At 47.6% G+C, this 20,582-nt stretch overlaps 1 protein-coding gene across 1 annotated transcript; it reads right to left on the reverse strand.

The window, feature by feature from the left end:
• Positions 1-556: 556 nt before the first annotated feature.
• Positions 557-19,889, reverse strand: LOC142363231 (mesothelin-like). The gene is made up of 25 exons (XM_075436394.1): positions 19,677-19,889; positions 18,211-18,384; positions 17,739-17,845; positions 17,328-17,417; positions 13,473-13,513; positions 12,861-12,882; positions 12,719-12,746; positions 12,371-12,542; positions 11,828-12,043; positions 11,550-11,720; positions 10,384-10,530; positions 10,181-10,230; positions 9,168-9,288; positions 8,744-8,829; positions 8,014-8,143; positions 7,690-7,880; positions 6,828-6,918; positions 6,229-6,340; positions 5,805-5,989; positions 4,831-4,977; positions 4,465-4,598; positions 3,742-3,869; positions 3,027-3,121; positions 2,229-2,418; positions 557-1,142 (listed from the first exon to the last, which is right to left on the reverse strand). Exons 4-25 carry the CDS (start codon positions 17,395-17,397, stop codon positions 1,048-1,050), a joined length of 2,622 nt encoding a protein of 873 aa, XP_075292509.1. The 5' UTR covers positions 17,398-17,417; positions 17,739-17,845; positions 18,211-18,384; positions 19,677-19,889; the 3' UTR covers positions 557-1,047.
• Positions 19,890-20,582: the final 693 nt, after the last annotated feature.

Below are 20,582 nucleotides of genomic sequence, written 5' to 3' on the forward strand. Positions count from 1 at the left end.
GTTGGACTAGATGACCCACAGAGGTCCCTTCCAACCCCTACTATTCTGTGATTCTGTGATTCTGTGATTCTGTAAGTGCAGGCCGCCTTACTCCCGCTGGGCACCTCCACCCTCGCTGGTGCCCCGCGCCGCGGGATGCGGGCGGTGGGGAAGCGTCTCTTGCCACCCAGCGGTCTGCACTGAAGGCCAGAGCAGATGGGCCTGGACAATCGGCATTTACGGCGTCTCTGGAGGCAGGCTCTCCTCCTGGGGGAAAGGGGGGATTTCAGGGGCTGGATACAGGCGGCAGTCAGGCTTTTTTGGACAGAAATTCCCAATGAGTGGGAAAAAACACACTGAAAATCTTACACAAAGTTCTTATACCCTCCCCGTGAGGAAGCTGAGAACAGCCTCTTGAGTAGTCAACACCAAACTGAGTAGTCAACACCACAGAAAACTAACAGGCATGTCTGGGGTTCTCGACCGTTTCATTTGGACCGATACCTGCAGACACGAAGGTGTGGGCAGTCTGAACGAAGAGAAGACAACAGCAACTCATCAATTTGCTTCTGGCATTTTTTACTTAGTTCCATTATTCATTTACAGTCAGTTGGAAAACGTCACTCCCACTCAGAGGACTCGGCAGTGTCAAGAGCTCGGGGTCTTTGAGAAATGTAATCATTAACAGCCAATTTCCTCACCCTTCAACCCACCAGGGTTGCGTGGTGAAATATTGACATGGTTTGTGTTGCAGTGATATGGCTGGGCCTCACCTGGGCTTGGTCTGTACGAAAGGCAAAGCAAGATCCTGCTCTGAAGAGTCTCAAACCTTCCCTTCAGACAGAACGCTGATTTTTTTTGTTGTTGTTGTTGGGTTTTTTGTTGGTTTTTTGTTTGTTTTTTAGTGATTCAAAAGAGGAAAGTACCTAACAGTGGACCTGGGCTGCGTAACAGCTGCCTGCTAGCACTGAGCACCCCCTCACCCCCCACGCATGGCTGTCCCCAACAGTCCTCAGAGCAGGTCACAGGCTGGTCCCCCTCATCTTGCTTTCTCTTCAGGGAAGACTTTCAAGACAAAACCAACATCATCAGGAAACTGAGAAGCAGAGCAGGCAGGACGTGGAGCGCCACGGCCACAGTCCGCAGAGAGGCTGAGGATGGAGCTAGAGGAAAAAGAGGAGACATCAGTGCAAAGAAATCAGCGATTGAACTGTTCCCCCATGGAGGAGAATCATGGTTTGGGTGGGAAGGGACCTTTAAATGCCATCCAGCCCAACCCCTGTGCCGTGAGCAGGGACATCTTCAACCGGATCAGGGTGCTCAGAGCCCTGTCCAACCTGGCCTGGAATGGTTCCAGGGATGGGGCATCTCTGGGTAGCCTGGGCCAGGGTTTCACCACCCTCATTATAAGAAATATCTTCCCCATGTCCAGTCTAAATCTCCCCTCTTTTAGTTTAAAGCCATCACCCCTTGTCCTGTCACTACTGGCCCTGCTAAAAAGTTTGTCCCCATCTTTTTTATAAGCCCCCTTTAAGTACTAAAAGTCTGCAATAACGTGTCCCTGCAGCCTTTTCTTCCCCAGGCTGAGCAGCCCCAGCTCTCCCAGCCTTTCCTCCCAGCAGAGGGGTTCCAGCCCTCGGATCATTGCTGGGGCCTCCTCCGGCCCTGCTCCCACAGCTCCAGCTCTGTCCTGTGCTGAGGGCTCCAGAGCTGGAAGTCCTCGCTCAGTTGAGATGTTCAGCCAGCAAGGATGCTCTTGGTGGGATTACAGGATTCCTTCTCGTCTCAGACCAGGGATTTGCTCTGCAAGGCTGAAGGCTCCTTGGCAAAACTGAACTTGCTGCCCCTTGATGCCGGGAGGTGAAGGGAGGGGGTGAGCCCTGCCCGGTGTGTTCTACCGGGGCTGGGCGAATGGGTAGCGGCAAGTGCCGCTGGAAGGGGTCCGCAGTAGCCCAGATCAACAGTCTCTGCTCTCTCAGCACAAAAGCAGCCAGCGGGACTTTCCAAGGCCTCGCACAAGCATTGCTGAGAGCAGGAGCTGAGCTGTTTGGCAGCGCTGCCCGAGGCCACCACTTGCTTGAGCAAGGCCCTGACCCAGGGCCCCGGGAGCTACACCAGCCCGATGCACTCACTGCTGCTCCACGGACAACTGGAAGCATTTTGCTTCCCTAAGGCAGTTTCTCTCCTCACTGTAATCCAAAAATAAATATTTGAAGCGCAACAATCAGAGGTCCTAACATACTACATACTCTGAAATTTGGGCGTGACGATGTTCATGTAGCCTTCTTGTGTTCCGCCTGTGAGCCCAGCATACAGTTTATCCAGTTCTGATTGTTTCTGTGCTTGGACCCACTCCCGGACAGGAGACTGGTTCTGCCATTTCTGCAGATCACGAAGATTGACCCCCAGCAAGCCCTGCACCTCAGAAGGTGTCAGGCTCTAGGAGAAATCAAAGAGCAAGAATTACAGAGGTAAATGCAGGAATGGAAACCACACCTCTGACCAAGGAACCGACGCGGCTTCTATTAGCAGAAGTGTGAAGAACAAGGCAGACAAATTTCTGGTGAGTGGTTTCAGTTGGGACACTCTTGACTTAGGTTAGGGGAATGCACCCCATGGTTCCTCAAAGACTATTTCTGTCATCCTCTGACGACACATCTCACACCCCCAAGTGGGAGCCCCAGTCCCTGCCCAAATCACCGGGCTTTCTCCCGATATTGATCATGTTACTACTGGCACGCGTGCTAGAAGATTTATCACATAGCTGTGACTGTAGTCTCGTGGATGCCTCTCCCCTGCTCCTGCCACTACTGCTGTGAGAGCCTGCTCTAAAGAAATTCCCCACTAAGACTGGCTTAGCATCCACGCCTGACTCCAAATTGCGTTTCTGAAGAAGTTTCAGGCCGGTTCTCCAATTTCTACTGGTCCAGCATCAGTCTGAATTTGACGCAGTGACTTCTGATTTACACCAATGGACAACGCGACCAAAACCAACTACTTGCATAACACGAATGCAAGGAGTCAAACAATTTCACGATTCTGCTCACCATCAAAGAGTCTCCTCTTAACTTCGCAAAAGTACTAACGTCCATGTTCACATTGTCCTTGATTAGAGCTCTGAGATCCTCAGCAGGAGCACCCCCTGGGACGAAAAAGAGAAAGTGTATCAAAGCAGCAGGACAGCCCTCAAATGAGCAGTGTTGTGTATCTGCATAAGCTGGAGCTATCGTGATGTCTCCAAAATTTATTAGGCTGGGGCTGCTAACAGAATGAGTTCCTTCTGCGAAATATATGGATGCTACTTCATTTTGCTGGGAGGTGTTATTATGGTGGCCATTAAGCCAATCTGTGACAATGCCAGATGCTGGACAGAAGGGTAAGAGGAGTTTGCTCAGGCTGTGAATAAATTCTTGGCTTAACAGGGAAAAATCTATGTTTTGTGGCACGGAGAAGGGCTGTGAGATAAGCGCTGAGCATTAGCAGCTTGATTTCTGGTGGATCTAGCAGGTCTTACCCATCCCAGAAGTCATGAGTCTGAATTTCCCTGTGACAGTCTGACAATTGATTTGGGCAACTTTAAGTCAGGTGCAGAATCTTTCAGGAATATTTTATGCCATCTACAAGTTGGAAAAGACCCAAACTCTCCGAAACTTTCAACAACCTGACTTTGAAAATTCCCACATCTTAGATGGCATTTAAAGCCCATTCCAGTTTCTGGGTAAACCCCCCCTCTCCCCCATAACATATTGTTCTTTTACATACCTAGATATGGTTCAATAAGTTTATAGTAAGCAGGTAAATAGTACTGGTCTGAGAAAGCGCGTTTCGCTTTAGCATAGAAGATGTCTTTCGTAGGCTGTGAACAGGCTGAAGGATCCAGAGATGCCAGTCTGCAGAAAAATGAAGATTTAGGGAGAGAAAAGTTTTCATTATTTTCAACCTGAATACATTTTTAACTATTCCAAGTACCTCTCTGGGATTCTCTGCCTAGGACAGGTTCCCCCCTCTTCTCCTGTGCAGGAGAATCCTGGGCATTTCCCAGTAGACAGAAGGGGTATGGAGAGAAGCTAGGCTAAAAAAATAATGGCTCAGTCTCCTGCTCAAAATGATACATCTTCTGAGTTGTGATGGCTGTGATGGTACAAGATAAGTTTATGTTTTAGCAAAGATGTAGTTATGTAATTAATTTCCTTTAGCACTCTTTCAAAGGAATTTAAATTAAATTTAATTAACTCTCTTTTACCTCTCGATAAAACTATGCATGCAGACAACATCTGCTGTCAGCCGAGGTGCAATAAAGTTTAATTGCAAATCTGAGCCCTTCCTGGCAGGATGGGGAACAGCAGGTTTTTAAACCCGGACACACAGCGGGTACTAAGCTGCTGCCTAGACTTCCTTTCACTGAGTGGAGAGAAAAGGAAACCGCACTTGCTGATGGCAAAGCGCTTTTGCAAGAAGCCAAGAGCATCACAGTACTGGACTCACTTCAAGCTGCTGGGGTCGATGCTGTTCAAGTCGGTCGCATTTAGAAGACACACATATCTCGTACCAATCGCATTCAGTACAGTGGCATTCAAGGCGTTTCCAAAGCTAAGATATCGTTTAATTATTGCAGAAGCCTAGAAACACATTTAATTTTTTCAAAAGTTAACTCCAGTCAGAATTTATGTTCTCATCCTCCAAAGAAAAACAAATGCAATTATTAGAAAACCAAAATTGAATAATTTCAAATCTATTTGTTTGAACCTCAAAGATGGGCCGATCGTCTCTGAACCCACTAAGCTACTCCTATACCAGCAGCTTCCAAACCAGGAAGCAAACATGGGCAGGAAAGCAAACCCACATCCCTACCTGATCATCAGAGGGCTGATTTCTTAGCAAGCCAGCCAGCGTGTCAGGTGAAGTTATCTTCCATTTGGAAACATCCTCAGAGGTGACGAAAGAAGTGAGGGGACCCAGTTTGGGGAGCAGACTTGCAGGATATCCATCAGGATATTTCTGTGGAAAGAGCATTGTTATTGCTATGGACAGTCATTATCACGCCTGTGCTTGCGAATTTATGCTTTTTTGCAAAATTGATGTGGAAAAGCCCAAAAGGTCTGCAAGGAGTAAGAAATTAAAGCCAGTGAGATTCCATGAGCACGGGTCCTTTTTCTGCTTGATAGCTCAGGCACGCAGGCCCCAGGGGAAGGAACAAAACCTGAAGCACCATGAACTGACTCTACAAGGACCTCAGTGGGCAGCGTGCTCGCAGTGGTGAAGGTTAATCAAATACCAGGCTTCCCCAGCTGCCGCACAGCCAGCAGGTCAAGGGGAAGGATTATTCCCCTCCATTTGGCTGGCACTTGTGAGACCTTGTCTGGATACTACGTCCAGTTTTGGGCTCCCCGGTACAAGAAAGACTTTGACAAAGTCTACCAAAGACTAGCAAGTCTAGCAGAGGGCCGCGCTGGTTGGAGGGGCAGAAGCACACAACACACAAAGTGGGCCAGTGGGACTGAGGGAGCTGGGGTTTTTAGTCTGAAGAAGAGAAGACTAGGCAAGGATTTTATCGCTGTTCTCAAATGTCTAATGGGAGATTATAGGGAGGATGGAGGCTCACTCTTCTCAGAGGTGCACAGTGAAAAGATAAGGGCCAACAGGCAATGAAAATTCTGATTAGGTATTAAGAAATACCTATTTTCACAGTAAAGGTGGTCAAACATTGGAAGAGGAGCCCAGAGAGATGGTGGAGTATCAGCCCTTGGAGATACTTAAACTCAGCTGGACATATCCCTGAGCAATCTCACCAGTAGATAATCTTACATTCTTCAGCCTGGCATTACCTCATCCAGGTTCCTCTTCAGCGCAGCTAATTGAGGAATACTGAAGGCATAGGTCAGTATCCGAGAGAGGTGATTCTCCAGAGAGACGTTCCTCAGGCAAGCATGTAACTGCTCAGGCGTGTAGTAAATAGGCATCAAGTCATCGTTAAGAACAGCCTCTGTTATCCGTTTGTCAGGCTGGCAACCTGTTGAAGCAATTAGCAAATGTGCTCAATGTTACCTCCTTTTACTTCCAGCTTTGAACGCTCCCTTGCTGGAGATGGGCGGCCATGCAACCGTGGCACCACCCTCCTCCTGGGTGACCTGCCACCAGATGGTTCATCGTTCAGCTCAGACACATTTAGGGAGACCCGCAAGCACGAGGGTGAACCCTGATACCAGGGGGAATGCTGCTGCCATTACGCATCAGAGAAAGCTCCCCTACCATCAGCACGCTTATGCCTAGTAGGCAGGAGTTCTTCAACAATGGTGGCCAGCTGTTCCCTTGACAGAGGTGAATCGTGCGCAAAGTTTTTCAGCCAAAGAGTTAAAGCACTCTGCAAGGAAAATGGTTCATCAGGGGGGTATTGCAATCTTGGGCATTCCACCAGCATTAGCAAGTTGCTACTCACACAGACAAGAAACTGCACTGTTAAAGTGCTACGGGCAGCAGACCTGCTGCTATAAGCCTAGAGACCTTTCCTTGGTGAGCCAAAAGCAAACTTCTAAATGCTTAAACCCTATCATACCCCACACCCCATAAATGATTTTACCTCCTCACAAAGCACTGTATATAGTTACTACTGCTTTCCACCTCTGCTACTCTTCTAACAGTTACAGGAAGAGGATGACCGGAATCTAGATTTGCAGTTCCAGGCTGCTCAGCCGTCACTTCTCACAGACCATCCATCCCCTTTGGCACCACACTTTTAAACGAAGACACTACTGAAAACACACTGGTTAAACAACTCCCATCACATTTCTTCCATACTTCAGGACCTAGGAGTGCTTCCCAAACTCCCCACATCTCTGTCCACAACCCACCTTGGGGATCTTCTGCAAGATGCTGTGATCAAATACAGGAATCAATCCACTGAGCTCATTCAAGGTAAAAGCTGTCCATGCTACAGGAGGCCTACATACAAAAATTAGCAGGGAGAAGCTTTCAAGGAAGTAGAAAAAAACAACCAAACAACAACCACTCCACCTTAAAAGCTGCCAAGCTGCCAGGATTATGTCCTTGTAACATCTCAAGTTAAGAAAGTACAAGATTTAAATCCTAGAACTTCTCGATCACTTCCTGTTACACGAAACTTCATTCCACCAGAGCAGGAGCAACCATTAGCAACACGAATAAGGGCAGCTGGATGGGAAAATGGCATTTAATAAACACATTGTTTTCTTCAGCATGAAACCCAAAGAATATCTGCGGCTTACTACTGCCCAATTGAGGGCCAAGACCCCAGGGCATTTGACACAGGAAGGGAAAATGTCTTGCCTCCCAGGCCAATGTCCCTGCTAGATACAGCCAGGGATTTATTAAGCATCTGTCAGCTTGACAGGTGGAAACAGAATGTTTTCTGAAACAGCTAGAGCCCACCTGTGTTCATCAGGAGAGTCTCAGAGAAGTTTGGTTAATGAAAAATAGACCAGAGGAAAAGCTTTTATAAGTAGAGCAGGTAAGACACAGAAGTGACAATGTATGTTTCTGTAGAATTCCAGCCAAACCTTTCAGCTGAAAGATGTTCAAATAAAACAATGCAAAAGGCCCAATAGGACATTCAAAAGCAATGAATTATTCAAGTTTTTGTTCACGCTGGTTGGCTGGAGTTCACTCAGGTCTTAACAGGACAACGGTTTTGTTTAAGGGAACAGTTTTGATGATGCCCAGAAGAAAAATGCATACCCAAATGTAGTGTTACCACTGCTGACGACACTCCTAATAGCCTCTTCTTGATCAGGCAGGAAAGATTCACACTGGCTTAATTGCTTCAGCAAATTACCACCAGAACTTCTGATATATTCTCCACCCAGGTCGCAGACTAGACGTCCTAGAACTTCCGCATTTTCCTCGTTCACTTGTGTGCCAGGAATTTTCTGAAACAATACAAGACACAGAGGGGTTAAACAGCACTGGATGCCACTGTAGAAGAGCATTCTTGTTCCTGCTGACAGCCAACAACCCCAAGTTCTCCCCAGCCTTGTGCAGAGCTGTCCCCTGACCACGTACCAAACATATTAAAGCTTCCAAGAGCAGCTGTTTCCTCTGCGACGACTCTCTTTGCAGAACACCAAGATTCGCTTCCCCAATATTAGCAAAGTACTGCCTACAGCTTCCTGTCGCTGCATAGTCTGAAGGACTAGAAAGACAAATACTCCATGAATTCGAGTGAAAGATATCAAACAGTTGGTCAGGTTCAAGGCTGTTCAACATACACTGTGTCCAGTACATCTTCCACACCCGCAGACTAAGCTCTATGCAGTTGTTCTTCCCAAAGATCCTAGTCCACGTTTTTTAAAAATTCATTTTCACCTTAAGGAATCTACTGTGAGACTCAGCTTAAAATTGTTCCAGATTTGGATACAGAACCACAGTGGGTAACTACTGGAAAAAAGAAAACCACTCTATTGTCTGTGTTCTTTGATGTTGTAAGGGAAAAGCACATTCACAGAGGCCGGAAAGTACTAAAACCGCATGCTGGTTTCATATCCAAACAGATATATTTAAACAGAGCTTCAAACTGTTTACATTAATATGATTGATGGTTGAATCTGAAAGGACCTTAAAACCCTTTTGGAAGCCTTGTGCAATCTGATTTTGTTTTTCCCTGTAAGGAGACCTGAACAAGTCTGAAATACATATCAAACATGAACCAGGCATTACCAGATAGGTTACAAAGCAGTATCTCTTTTTCCCACTAAGTACTAAGACAACAACATGAAAACCACAGCACATTTACCTTAAAAACAGCAACAGGTCTCTAGGATAGTTATCTAAATCCTTGGGAATCCCATGCAGCGTCACCATCTTCACTAAGCAACTCAGCTGAAAGGACACCACAGTTTACATCAAAGAAAGAAAACAGCATGAAAACGTAAGAAAAAATAAAACAAATATAAAGATTTTACTCTGCTCCAAAGTAATAACAGAAAAAAAAAAAAAAAACAAAGACAGAAATTGGAGCGTTTGGTTGCCGAGAAACCTAGCTAACTAGGTTTGGACTTCTCTCTTCATGGAAATTCTGAGCCATGAGATGGAGACCCAGGGCCAGTTACTTTTGTTCTACTCCCTTAAACCAAAAGTGTTTTCGTTCTTGCTGAACAATCCTCATTGCTATCTTCACGACAATGTCAAACACGGCATTTCGAAATATGGGAACTGACCTGGTCTTCTCCTAACTTGACATTCTTCTTCTTCATGACTTTGGCCAGCTCCTGAACTCTTTCTGCTTCCATCTCGCTGGCAGCAGCACACGTGAAGCCCTGGAGGACTGACTGGGAAAGCCTGAACATTTACACAAAGCAAATCAGAGGGGCGAGGACCTCAGGAAAGAATTCAGCAGAGAATTCAGTGCTGATCTCCCACAGATATAATGACAAATACAGAAAGCATAAAACTCCCCCAGTTCTCAAAGCTTAATGCTCTCCAAACCTCATCCCCTCGAAATTGCTAGTCTTGACCTATGTGGGAGATCAAGAAGGCACTGCTGGTCAAATAAACAGATCTAGAGACTTATACTGGAAGTAGAAATGCAGGGACCTCCACCTCCAGTAGTACTGCTGTGTCCTGATTTACGAGGTCAGGCTCCTCCCTGTGTTTTCAGTACCTACCACACGCTGGAAGCGAAATGGAGTGGTGCAGATCCTGATCCCTGAACACAGTCTGCACAGCCTGGGAGAGCTCAGGCAGAAGTCCTTAAAACTTTAATTGCTTTCTATATGGAAAAGCTTCTATTGTGAAATCAGCAGGACACTGATGTTGAACCCATTGTTTTTCCAGACATGTATCATGGTTTTCATAATTCTTCATCTCAAATACAAGAGCTGACAAAAGACATATATCAGCCCTGCTAAATTTAATCCCTGGAATAGCACTGTGGAAGACTGACATATTCTCCGATTCGAAACACCTTCCACAGAGGCAGTCAGATGCAGGGTTCCAGGTGCAGTCTGAGCCAGCAGCTTCATTTCAGAAAGCAAGTGTAGCTTATGGATACACTTTGCAGCTGACGTCCTGGTAAATCTTGACACTACATGCCTGTGTTTGGGTTTGCATGATATTTCCCATCTGTTGTTATGGATTGAATACGGTGGGTCTGCCGTATGCACTAAAGGAATCACAGAAATTGCAATCAAAGCAAACACAAACATGGAAAATGGAAGAAGAAACACACTACCTGCTGAAGTCAGGCTCCATCTTTATCACATCACCGAAAAACATGGCAGCCTGTGAAGCAAAGCCAGAGCATCAACGCTTTACCATGCTCTTCTGCAACATTCACCTGGATTTTCAGACAGACTTGCAGAGTGGACTCACAGCTCTGTAGAGTCCGAGGCTGACAATGAAGGGTAAGAAGGACACGAGCTGCTAGCATATTACCTGTTCTCGGGTCCACATTTTACTGTTGAGATCCTGAACACTGGGCTTCTCTTCCCCAAAAACAAGCAATGATTTTGGAATGTAACTGGCCAAAGCATCAGGGATATATTTAACCAGGTCAGCAGGGTGGACTACACTGGAGGAAATCTTTAAAAAAAAAACCAAACCCAAAATGTATCATTCAAACACTGTGGCTAAAATAAATAATTGCTCGAGAAGAAATGACAAACTGGAAAGAAGCCAGGCAAATTCCCCTACTGACCATCTGGGCTTTTCTTGGAGACCTACCAGTATGAAATAACTCCTGTTTGACGTATTCATCAGACTAGGAAAGCTGCTTGGAGCTAACACCTGGGGTTCTGATGAATGGGAACGATTCAGTCTCTTATCAGCTCCCTACCTCTGGCTTTATGCCCTAAAAACGTTTAACCAGGCAGAAAGGAGGGACGTGTCTATCCTCTCTGCCAACCCAAACAATGTCTCAACTTGCCAAAGGCACATTGCAGAACAATCCTGTGGTGAATGACACGTTATTTCCCCACCGCTTCACAGAGCCCTGGCAGCCCCATTACCCCAGGACACGCTGTAGGCAGGGCCCTCTGGTGCCAAACACAGGTCAGAGTCTTTCCTGCCAGAGGGAGGATGAGTAACAACAAGCTTGAATGCTACACATGCAGCTTGATGGCTAAAGTCATCGTGAGAAGAAAGGCAAAATGTCCAAATCCTACACAATCACGTGGGGGAGGATGAAACAGTGCATTGCTGAAGGATCAGTCTACCCTAAAAAGGACTTCCCTAAGCCACCTTCAACTTCTCACGCGTTCTCAACTCAAACCATGACAATATCCTTTCTCCGAGAGCTTCTTTTCAAGTCAGTGGGGAGCAGTTTCCAGGATCACCCCGTAAAACACCCGTCTCTTCTGCCCTCATCCCCAGAGGCTCGGCAGGACACGCTGGCTGGCAGCCAAGGACATCTACACAGGCACAGGGACTTGAGATGCTCGTCCTGCCGCACACTCCATTTAGCAATGCCAAACACCCCCAAGGGAATGCTGTCTGGGTGTGCGGGTGTGTGTCAATGCCTGGCCCCAGGTAACCAGTGTTCTTAGCTGTGCGTCACTGGAGCTTTGCTAATTTACGATGCTTGAAGAGAAAAACAACTTCACCTTTTCCACAAATGTCATCTTCAGAGCAGAGGGCAGCGTCACCATTTGCTGAGCAAACTCAGGCAACTTAACGGCTTCCAAGACCACTTCTGGAGACAGACTTCGAACCGTGCTGCTGTTCAGGCCAGCCACCAAGCTCCCTAGCTTTGCCAGGCTCTGTCCATCCAGGATCTGCAAGGCAACGCACGCAGGCACGAGTATGTGAAGGGCCAAACAGCACGTGCTTGCAGCTAGCTACACTAGGTGTGAGGGGCATTTGTGGGCCTTATCCTTTGTACCTGATAGCCGGAGCTGAGCAGTTTGTTGATAATAGTGCTGGACTGCTCAGCGTTCCAGCCGTGAACTTTACCCAGGGCAGGAACAGATGCTTCAAGGTCTTTATCACTGATGCTGTTTTCAATGTCGGATACGGACAGCCCAACCGCAGCCTGGCCCAACGCACGCAGGATTGCAGGAGAGAAGTGCTCAAACTTCCTCACCAAAGAGGATGCAACCTGAAAAGGTCCCACACAGACAGCAAAGAAAGTCAGAGGAGCAATGACGTGAGCCTGTTGGATCCTACAGCCTTTGGCTGTCTGAAATCACTGGACTTTCTGCCTCAAAATTGTGCGATGACGCCTGTCGATGGACTGCCTGCCCCCACTGAGATTTTTCAGATTATGAAACACCAGCCAGACGCCACAATAAAAAAAAAATATTCAAAAATCAAGATGACCTACAGGAGTGTACACAAAAGGAGAAATGGGAGTTGAATCTTCAGCCCTCATAAATTTTGTCTAGATGAATGAAGAACTGAGTCACGGGGCTGGACAGGAGATTACCTGCAGTTCCCCTGTCGTCAGGGAGGAGGGAGCTCGTTTTCTAGTTATTCCTCCACGTGTCAGGTTCAACAGGCAGTTCTTTGTGATCCTCTGGGCCAAGCTCAAAGCGTCATCTCTGCTCAGGTTGCTCACTGCTGAGGGGCTGAGGTGGCAAACAAATCTGTCTGGGAGACTGCGGGTGGGAGACAAGGAGGAGAGGTTGCCCACGGGCAATCCTGGGACTTTGCAAGGGGGAAAGATGCTACACCTGGTGTCACAAAGGGATGTGTCCCAAAGGGACGTCCTCAACAAACCAGTATCACTCCCAAGGAGAACGCTGCCAAGATAATTTGCTGCTGGTTCACATACCTTTCCACTGAAGCACACACGGCAGATTCTGATTCCCCAGAAAAAGAGAGAGAGAGACAAAGATAAAGGAACGGGGACAGGAATGCGTATACAGAACCACGTCTGAATCTTCCTTGTGGAGATTACTTGGTAAGAAACTCACCGTTGACAGGGGAGCTGGAGCACTGCGTCAGGAGAAAGAGAGAAAAGACATGATGGTATCACGCAGTTACAATGGTAGCACAACATTATTTGTGATCATTGCATACAGACAAGCATGTCAGCTGCAGCCATTTGTACTTGGATCTGGCCTGAAAACACACACGTGCCCAGATCCAGAGCTCCCATCTTGCCACGTTAGGTAGTCACCCTCTGCTAAATTCGTACTGGCTCTATACCTCAAATAGCTGGGAAGTTCAGGGTTATGCAAGTCCTCCCATCACTCAAGCATGAGGGCTAACGGGATGGACTGTTCTCCTGATGATTTGAGTGGGGTCGATGGGTGTCACCTTCATCGAACTGTCTGGTGGTGTGCTTCGCTGAAGCCCTGCAAAGACCCGGTGAAGCCATCCCCGCCCCATCCCCGCTCAGCAGACAGGAAGGGGAAGGGCATTTACCATCCCCCTCCATGCTCAACGCACAGGATCTGGCTTGCAGTAATTGATTCCCATCAGCGCGCTGCTATCAGGAAGGGGCCCACACTGACCACCAACCCACACACACTTTGCAAGTAAAGACACAGATGACAGGGTTTAAACATGTGAGTTTGCCTTACCAGATATGTCCCAACAGAAGTCGCAGCAGCTGCCTGCCAGCCTGGAAGACAACGGGCCCTGATTTTAGCAGCAAGTCCAGGACAAAGAACATTCCCACACTCCAGCCCCTTTCTGGTTTAACAGACCCTGAACATCACTCATCTCACGCCGTTATTTTATTCCTCATTCTTGACACAGTATCTTGCAGAATCATTTCTGTCAGCCCTTTCTGCTGTTTTCTCTTTGACTTTGTGACAGCCGACCAGGTGAGTCGACATGAGATACTCCTCTAGCCACCCCGGGTCAGTCTGGCAGAGGACAGAAATGTGGTGTCTTAGATGACACAAGAGAGTAAATGCATCTCTGTTCCCAAGGAGGAAAAAGCAGGGAAAGGGGCAGAAATAACACTCTGGGAACGGACCTTCTCTCCAGGACTTCCTTGCCCAGAGTCCCTTGTGCCCCATGGCCAGCCATCAGCCCAGGAGGCCAGGCTCACCACGCTCATACTTCCATCATGCTTTTAGCTTTGCAGCTTCTACTTGTTTCTTACAGTGTCCCCACCAACATGTCCACTGCAGCCAAACCTGTGTTGTATTTCACACGTTTTTTCCAAGTCCTCAACTGGACTAAACTCACCCTGTGCTGCAGAACTGCACAAACGATGGAGGTAATGTCAGTGTACGACAGCCCTCACGCCAGTCCTGCCCAACAGCTTGACAAGGAGATTTACTGGAAGAAGTCACCCTGTCACTGCAGGCTCTTGGCAGGTCTGTGCAAGCCCTCCACTTGTTTATTCCTTGTTTCCCAACTTTTACATTGTTCCTGATGGCAGCTTGCACCTCCCCTGCCAATACCACGAAGCTGGAAAGGTGGTGAAATGTAAGCTTAGGAAACCAGCAACAACATCCACAAACTCAAATCTCCCTCGCATTGGTATTATTTATTTCAGATTAGGAGCCTGCCCAGCTCAGCATCCCCCGTGTACAGAAAACAGGGGAAGGCAGAGACTCCCCACCAGCGTCCGAGAGGACAGAACCAGTGAATGCAACAAATGCTACCTGAAATGAGAGGCAGGGAGAGAAAGAAGGCAACAGTTAGAGGCTTCTGAGGTCCCGCTGGCAGGCTGCCTGTCACAATTTGCTAGCAATTTGTTGGCGTGCTTCTGTAACGGCACGCTCGGGACTCAGTGGGTCAGCACTGTCACCTTCCCCATCTCCCGGGGTGCCTGCGCCTGATCTCAGCCCACAGTGAGGCCCCAGGGCCCCGCAGAGCTGCCTGCCACAGCCACCCCTCGCCCACCACCACGCCACACAGCATGCCCAGTTTGCACCATTGTCCCCCCACCCCTTCAGCTGCATCCTCTGACCCATCCTGGTGCACAGCAGACCACGGCAAGCCCACGGGCCCTGCACCCAGAGCACCCCACTTCTCTGCAAGCCTTGCTCGTCTGCTCAAGGACTAACACAGCACTTAAAGTTTGGCAGTTCTCTCTCAACAGGAGAACATCACCAACTTCAGTGACTTTGGGTCAGGCACTACAGCTGACAGGAGGCTACAGAGATCATCCCCACCCCTGGCTCATCTCCTGGACCCACAGACAGGCTAGCCCACGGCCGGCTGAGCCATGCCCAGCAAGCACATGGAGGTGTGGCAGAGCTCAGGTTCAGCACGATTGCTCCACAGCTCCAAAGCACCAGCGACTCCCAGCCCTCACACCCCGCTGGGGGAAGCACGGTCCGGACTGGCGTTATCTACAAATATTTGGTCAGAAGTGACTCATGGGGGGGATGTGGAGGAGCTGAGCTCCCAAACCAAAACACAGAAGCAACCTCCTGTGGTTCCTCCACACTATATGGCTAAGGGACCGGTTTAAGCTGGCCCAGGGCAGTGTCAGTCAAACACACAGTGATATTTGGGCACAGACATCAACAGGACAGGAGATCCTGATCATGGAACTGTGATGGGGAAGAGGAGGAGGAGGAGGAAGGCGGTGGCTTTGCTGAGTGTGGATGTGTTCATGAGCCCAGTGATCTGCACTGGGAAGGGGATTATAAAATAGCTTGTAGGGACGGGTGAGTCCCTGGTTGGTGTAACAGCTTTTTTGATTACTAGCTGCTACGCATTATTAATCATTTAATTAATGGATAACTGTCACTAAGTAACGGGCAAACGAAACATATCCACAGCTGGGCAAATGCAGTGCTTTCCTCTAGCCTTAACACACACTAACTTTACTCCTAGAGAAAGTACCAGAAGAGTTACCAAAATCAGAATGAACATTTCAGTGCCAGGGGCTGGCCCTGACGCCATGCTTCCCTGCGTGCAGACAAAGCTGGGCTGTTTCCACTGTGACAACCACTTCCTGCTCACCTCAGGACTGGACCTCGGAAACATGCAGCCCAGCCCGTCGGCTCCGCTCTTGGAAAGCTCTTACGCATGTGTTTAAGCTTAAGCATGAAAATTGTCCCATTGACTTGAAAGAGCAGTGTTCAGAAACACCCACGCAGGGAGAAGGAGGAAAAGAAAGGGTGGCTTCTCGCTGTGCAAGATCAGAGAGGACCCTAACCTACTATCATAAAAATCCTCATCATATGACAATAAATCCTTCATCTCACAACATCACAACAAAGCCTACGGACTCCACTTGTGTCATGAACCACCTAAGACCTGTGTGCATCACGCCGGGAGCACAGAGTTTTCCCTTTCAGAAATCCTCAGAAAAGTGTATTTTCTTTCTTCTCTTTTTGATCCATCCCCAAAAGGGCAGTGCATGCAAGCTGTTGGCTGCAAATTCTCTGCAAGCTTTCTGATATTCTGCCTTTCCTGTCTTCTCGAAACAGCACGGATCTAGTTTAGTTTAATTACAATCACTCTGGTAAGTGGAAATCTTACATTTATGGGTATCACCTCCATCTCCAGTTATCTAGGGTATCTACAGAAAAAGATGGGTAGATGGATAGAGGCAAGCATGGCCCAAAGAAATGGAATGATTTCCCACAGCTGCATGCTGAGCCAGTGGCCAACATGAGAACACACCACCAAAATCACTGGCCTGCCAGACTTAAAAGCAATTGCATTAAGAGTCAGTAACTTGTACAAGCCACCTGTGCACTTCTGCTGGACAGAGACATCCCTCCTTGTACAGCGTGTTAACAGAAAATTGGAAGAATCACATTTCCATCGGGGTGTCCATAATACATTTGTCAGTTTTGAACAGAAACAACTGCTTAATTAAAGAGATAAAGAAAAGAAAAAAGTTGCCTGTTTACTTGTTTTCCTCCCTTTAGTACTGATAACTAAACCTACTGCAGAGAAACTGATGCTCCCTTCATGGAGCTGTTCCTCAGCTGGAGGCTCATCAGCTTGTTTGTAATGCTACAAGTCCATGTTCTACTGCCATCAGCATTCACCGCAAACGCGCTCTCAAGTCTGATGAAGAAGCAAGAATAAAGCACTGACACTTTCTGAAAGAAACAAAGATGCTGCTGTGGAATCCCTTACTACCAAGAGAAAAAAAAAACAGAAAGAGGGGAAGTAGGGGAATACAGAAGTAATCAGATTCAGCTATGATTGTTTCTTAAGTGCTTTCCCAGAGACACCTGGATAAAAAAAGCAGCAGTGAGCAGACAGCTCTGCAGTGACAAGAGGAGAATGAATTCCAGTTTTGTCTCTCCCCTGTTTATTACAAAAAATAATATATTTTGGTTCACAGATATAACAATAAGCATAACTTATGGCTGGGGATTTAATGCAACCACCAAAGCAGTGTTCACCGGTCCTTCAGCACAATTTTCCCTTTTGAGGATTATCTCAATTATAGCTGCTGGTATGGAAAATCTACCCAGGACACCCGTCACCCTCACAGTAATACTCACCAGCCAAAAGGAGGAAGCCCAGCCATGGGAGTAAAGGCAGCATTTCTGCAAAGTTCTTCAGAGCGCCCATGCACGCAAGGAATCACCTTACTTCAACCAAGAAAAATCAAACATGAATAATAATAAATTGCAAAACCAAACTCAGAGTAGGAAAATTTAAAGGTGACTGTCTCGCAAGCAAACTTACATGTGCCAACACCGTTCACAAAACCTATCTGAAGCTAGACCCAAATCTCACGAAAAACTCTTGAGGGTCCCCTATGGCTGGGAAAGCATGGAGTTGCCCGCAGAGAACTCGGAGTTAGTGAAGCCAGATTCACTGCGACCGATGCCCTGAAGTCCGGCTCCCCTCTGGCAGAGGAGGACCAGAGGTTGCACAACCCCACTTGGATGGTTCGCTGTGGTGCTTACCTCCAAGCCGCTCCTCACCGGGCACTTAGCGAGCAGGGCTACGATCCGCAGAGGGCAGCTTTTCACTGAGCAAACCAGGGTGTGTCTCTGCCTTCTCAAAACTGCATCTGAAATTACAGGATGGATTTGGAGCACTGGACACACCTCCAAGTTCTTAAGAATACAAATGTAGGAGTACAAATAAATGTGTTATTTATTAATACTTCTCATTCCTAGGATACAGTAGGAAACACTGAGCCTGAACCAGTGTGGAGTGTGTGGGACGAGAGCAGTGAATAGGTGCATTCCCCTCCCTGCCCGGCGCAGGACGCATTTGCCATTTACAGGAGGCAACAGAAATAAAGCTGCGCTCCCAGGACAGAGTTACTCTACTAACTAGAGGAAGGTGGTCCTAAAGAAATACTTGTCATCACAAAATTTTGCTGCAGTGGAGCTTGAAATGTTTGGCCCTTTTCTTGAAATTTCTGCTTACCCCAATCGTCTCCACCTGGGAAACCCCAAAGGGAAATCCACGGCAGCTCCTCTGCTGGCCAGCAGGCCGTTTGCAGATCACAGGTATGTCGAACTGGGAGCCCTGCTCCGGCCTCCATGAGGTCAATGAACTGAAACACAGAGCTCTCCACCCAGGACAGAGGAATCAGGACAGCTGAAATAAAAAAATGTAGCCCTGCAATAAGATAAAAGGCTAGGACTGGTGCAGGCAAATCCCGCAGCATGGCCATCGGTCTTATTTCCTTGATGAATCTTTGCTTGCTGAGGTGCTCAGGGGTGCTCACGGCACGCTGGGCTCATGCCAAGGTGCCCAGCATCTGCACCCAAGTGCCATATGGGCTCCGGCATCAGCATTCGCTGCAGCAGCTCATTAGCACTCACAAGCTAATGAGACCACTGAGCCATGATGTTATTATCCAGTGGCTCCAAAACTGCAGTCCCAGAGATCCCTGTCTCCGTGTCACTGGAAGAGGCCTTTCCCTCAACAAACCTTCATTTGTTTCACAGAATCACAGAATCACCAAGGTTGGAAAAGACCTCTGAGATCATCCTTGCTGGAAAGCTCCTAGGACATTACAGGCTTCCCAATTCCTGCAGGCTGCTCTATTTTAAAAACTAAACAATGTTCTTTAAAAGTTCACATTTGGTTTTAAGGGGTCTTTACGCAGTAATTGCATGCTGCTGTGCATCAGCCATCAGGGGGATCTGATTTTGACTGAACTTGTGTTCTCCCCAAGCTAATGATCAGTCTATAAAAACTTCAGCAAGGAAAACCTGGCAAGCATAATCTGCAAGAATTAAAATGAGACCTGCTGCAGATTCTAACAAGGGATGGATATTAAATTATCTTTGACCCATTTCAGATTTCTTTTCCCCTTGGATCCGAGCCCCCAAGTCACTAAGAAGTTGTCCACAGTAACTATCTCAATTTCTCTGGACGCAGCAGAGTTCTTTTGCATCCTCAGATTTTAAAACCTTTGTTTGGTCACTTTATTGATGCTTTTCAAGAGAAGTTTTTTTCCAGAAGTTATTTATGTTCCAGGCTTAGGCTTGCCCCATCATGCCCACCTATAACTCCTGTGTCTGTGGCAACATCGAGAAAAGCCGGCGTTGACTCACACCACCACCACGTACCCAAACCCCATCTCTCTGTACACTCCCAGTTTTCTTACCACACTTCACATGTCTATCAGCTATTTTGGAACTACTGCAACACTGATTCATAAACGTAGTTTGTCAGAAGTGCAGAGGATGTCCAACATGAAAGCTCAAGCTACTCAAATCTATATAAACTTGAAATGCATCTTTTTGTAAATAGTCAGATTCACGGACTCCTAGTTCAAAGCAAGAAGCCTCTTCTCCAGGAAATCCAAATGAGGTATCCTTGAGAAGGATGGGAGATCCTTCAACCAGGTTTCAAATAACAAAGATTTCAGTGGCTTGTACCTTTTGGAAATCCAACATTGCAAGCAGGCTGTCCACGACGGAGGGTCAGACAGGGATGTGCTGCTGGGGAGCCCTGGACATGCTGCTGGACGAACTGCAGGTCCACATAAGAGTCAACCAAGAGAGCAACCCAGACCGCATGGCACAGCAGGCTTCTACCATCTGCAGTCAGACCTATGGCTCTTCCCCAGGGCATCGGGAGGTGAAACGCAAGAACAGGAGCGATCTGAAAGCAGAAAAAACAACACTAAGCCTCGGCCACGGATAAGGAAACCAGGGGAGGGGGCCAGCAGGGTGTCAGGATTTTCTGCTCGTGTCAGCCGGGAAGTCATGCATACCTAAAGGGGAGAGAAACCAGAGTTCACAAAGGCAAGGAGGAACTCTCACCTGTAAACAAACTGGTACTTTCCTTAGGTCTGTCCGCAGGGTGGCCGAGCAGAAGCATCCCGTACCTACTGCCTGTGTTCGTGCTTTAGCAGCCACAAGCCATGAGCACAGATCCAAGGGCGCTATGTGTGCTACAAACAAGAAGGTCTTTGATTCAAAGAGCATACAGCAGTTGAGGAGACAGAGACAGAGAGAGGAGCTCAAAGACGGGAGGACAGGCAATGATTTCAATGCAGCAAGAGGCGAACCACTATCACGGTTTTTTGCACGCTTCATACCAAAGTAAAATTCTGATTATTACATAGAATAAGGCTGGAGCTGATTTGTGGTATCGCATCTGCTTGAGTAAGCCTAAGTGAGAGTTACAGCTCCCTGAAACAGGCCTCCAGCTGGAGGACTTCTAGCTTTTGGATGTGATGCCACATGCAGCTTCACCGCTTTGTAGCACCGACAGCTGGGAACAGCAGTTTGGGCTGTGGCAGGTTTTCCTGCACTTTCCAGATCCCAGCCTGGCCTGGC

The sequence above is a fragment of the Opisthocomus hoazin genome, chromosome 15 (assembly GCF_030867145.1).
Source record: "Opisthocomus hoazin isolate bOpiHoa1 chromosome 15, bOpiHoa1.hap1, whole genome shotgun sequence".
In the NCBI taxonomy this organism is placed as follows: domain Eukaryota; kingdom Metazoa; phylum Chordata; class Aves; order Opisthocomiformes; family Opisthocomidae; genus Opisthocomus; species Opisthocomus hoazin.

Excerpts from the sequence above, each read along its gene's own strand:
- LOC142363231 (XM_075436394.1), bottom strand. The coding sequence starts at position 17,397 with ATGGGCGCTCTGAAGAACTTTGCAGAAATGCTGCCTTTACTCCCATGG. Across the intron at positions 12,543-12,718 it reads GTGTGTGCTTCAGTGGAAAG|TCTCCCAGACAGATTTGTTT; the intron begins GTATGTGAACCA and ends TCCCACCCGCAG. Across the intron at positions 4,599-4,830 it reads ATCAGCCCTCTGATGATCAG|GCTTCTGCAATAATTAAACG; the intron begins GTAGGGATGTGG and ends ATGTGTTTCTAG.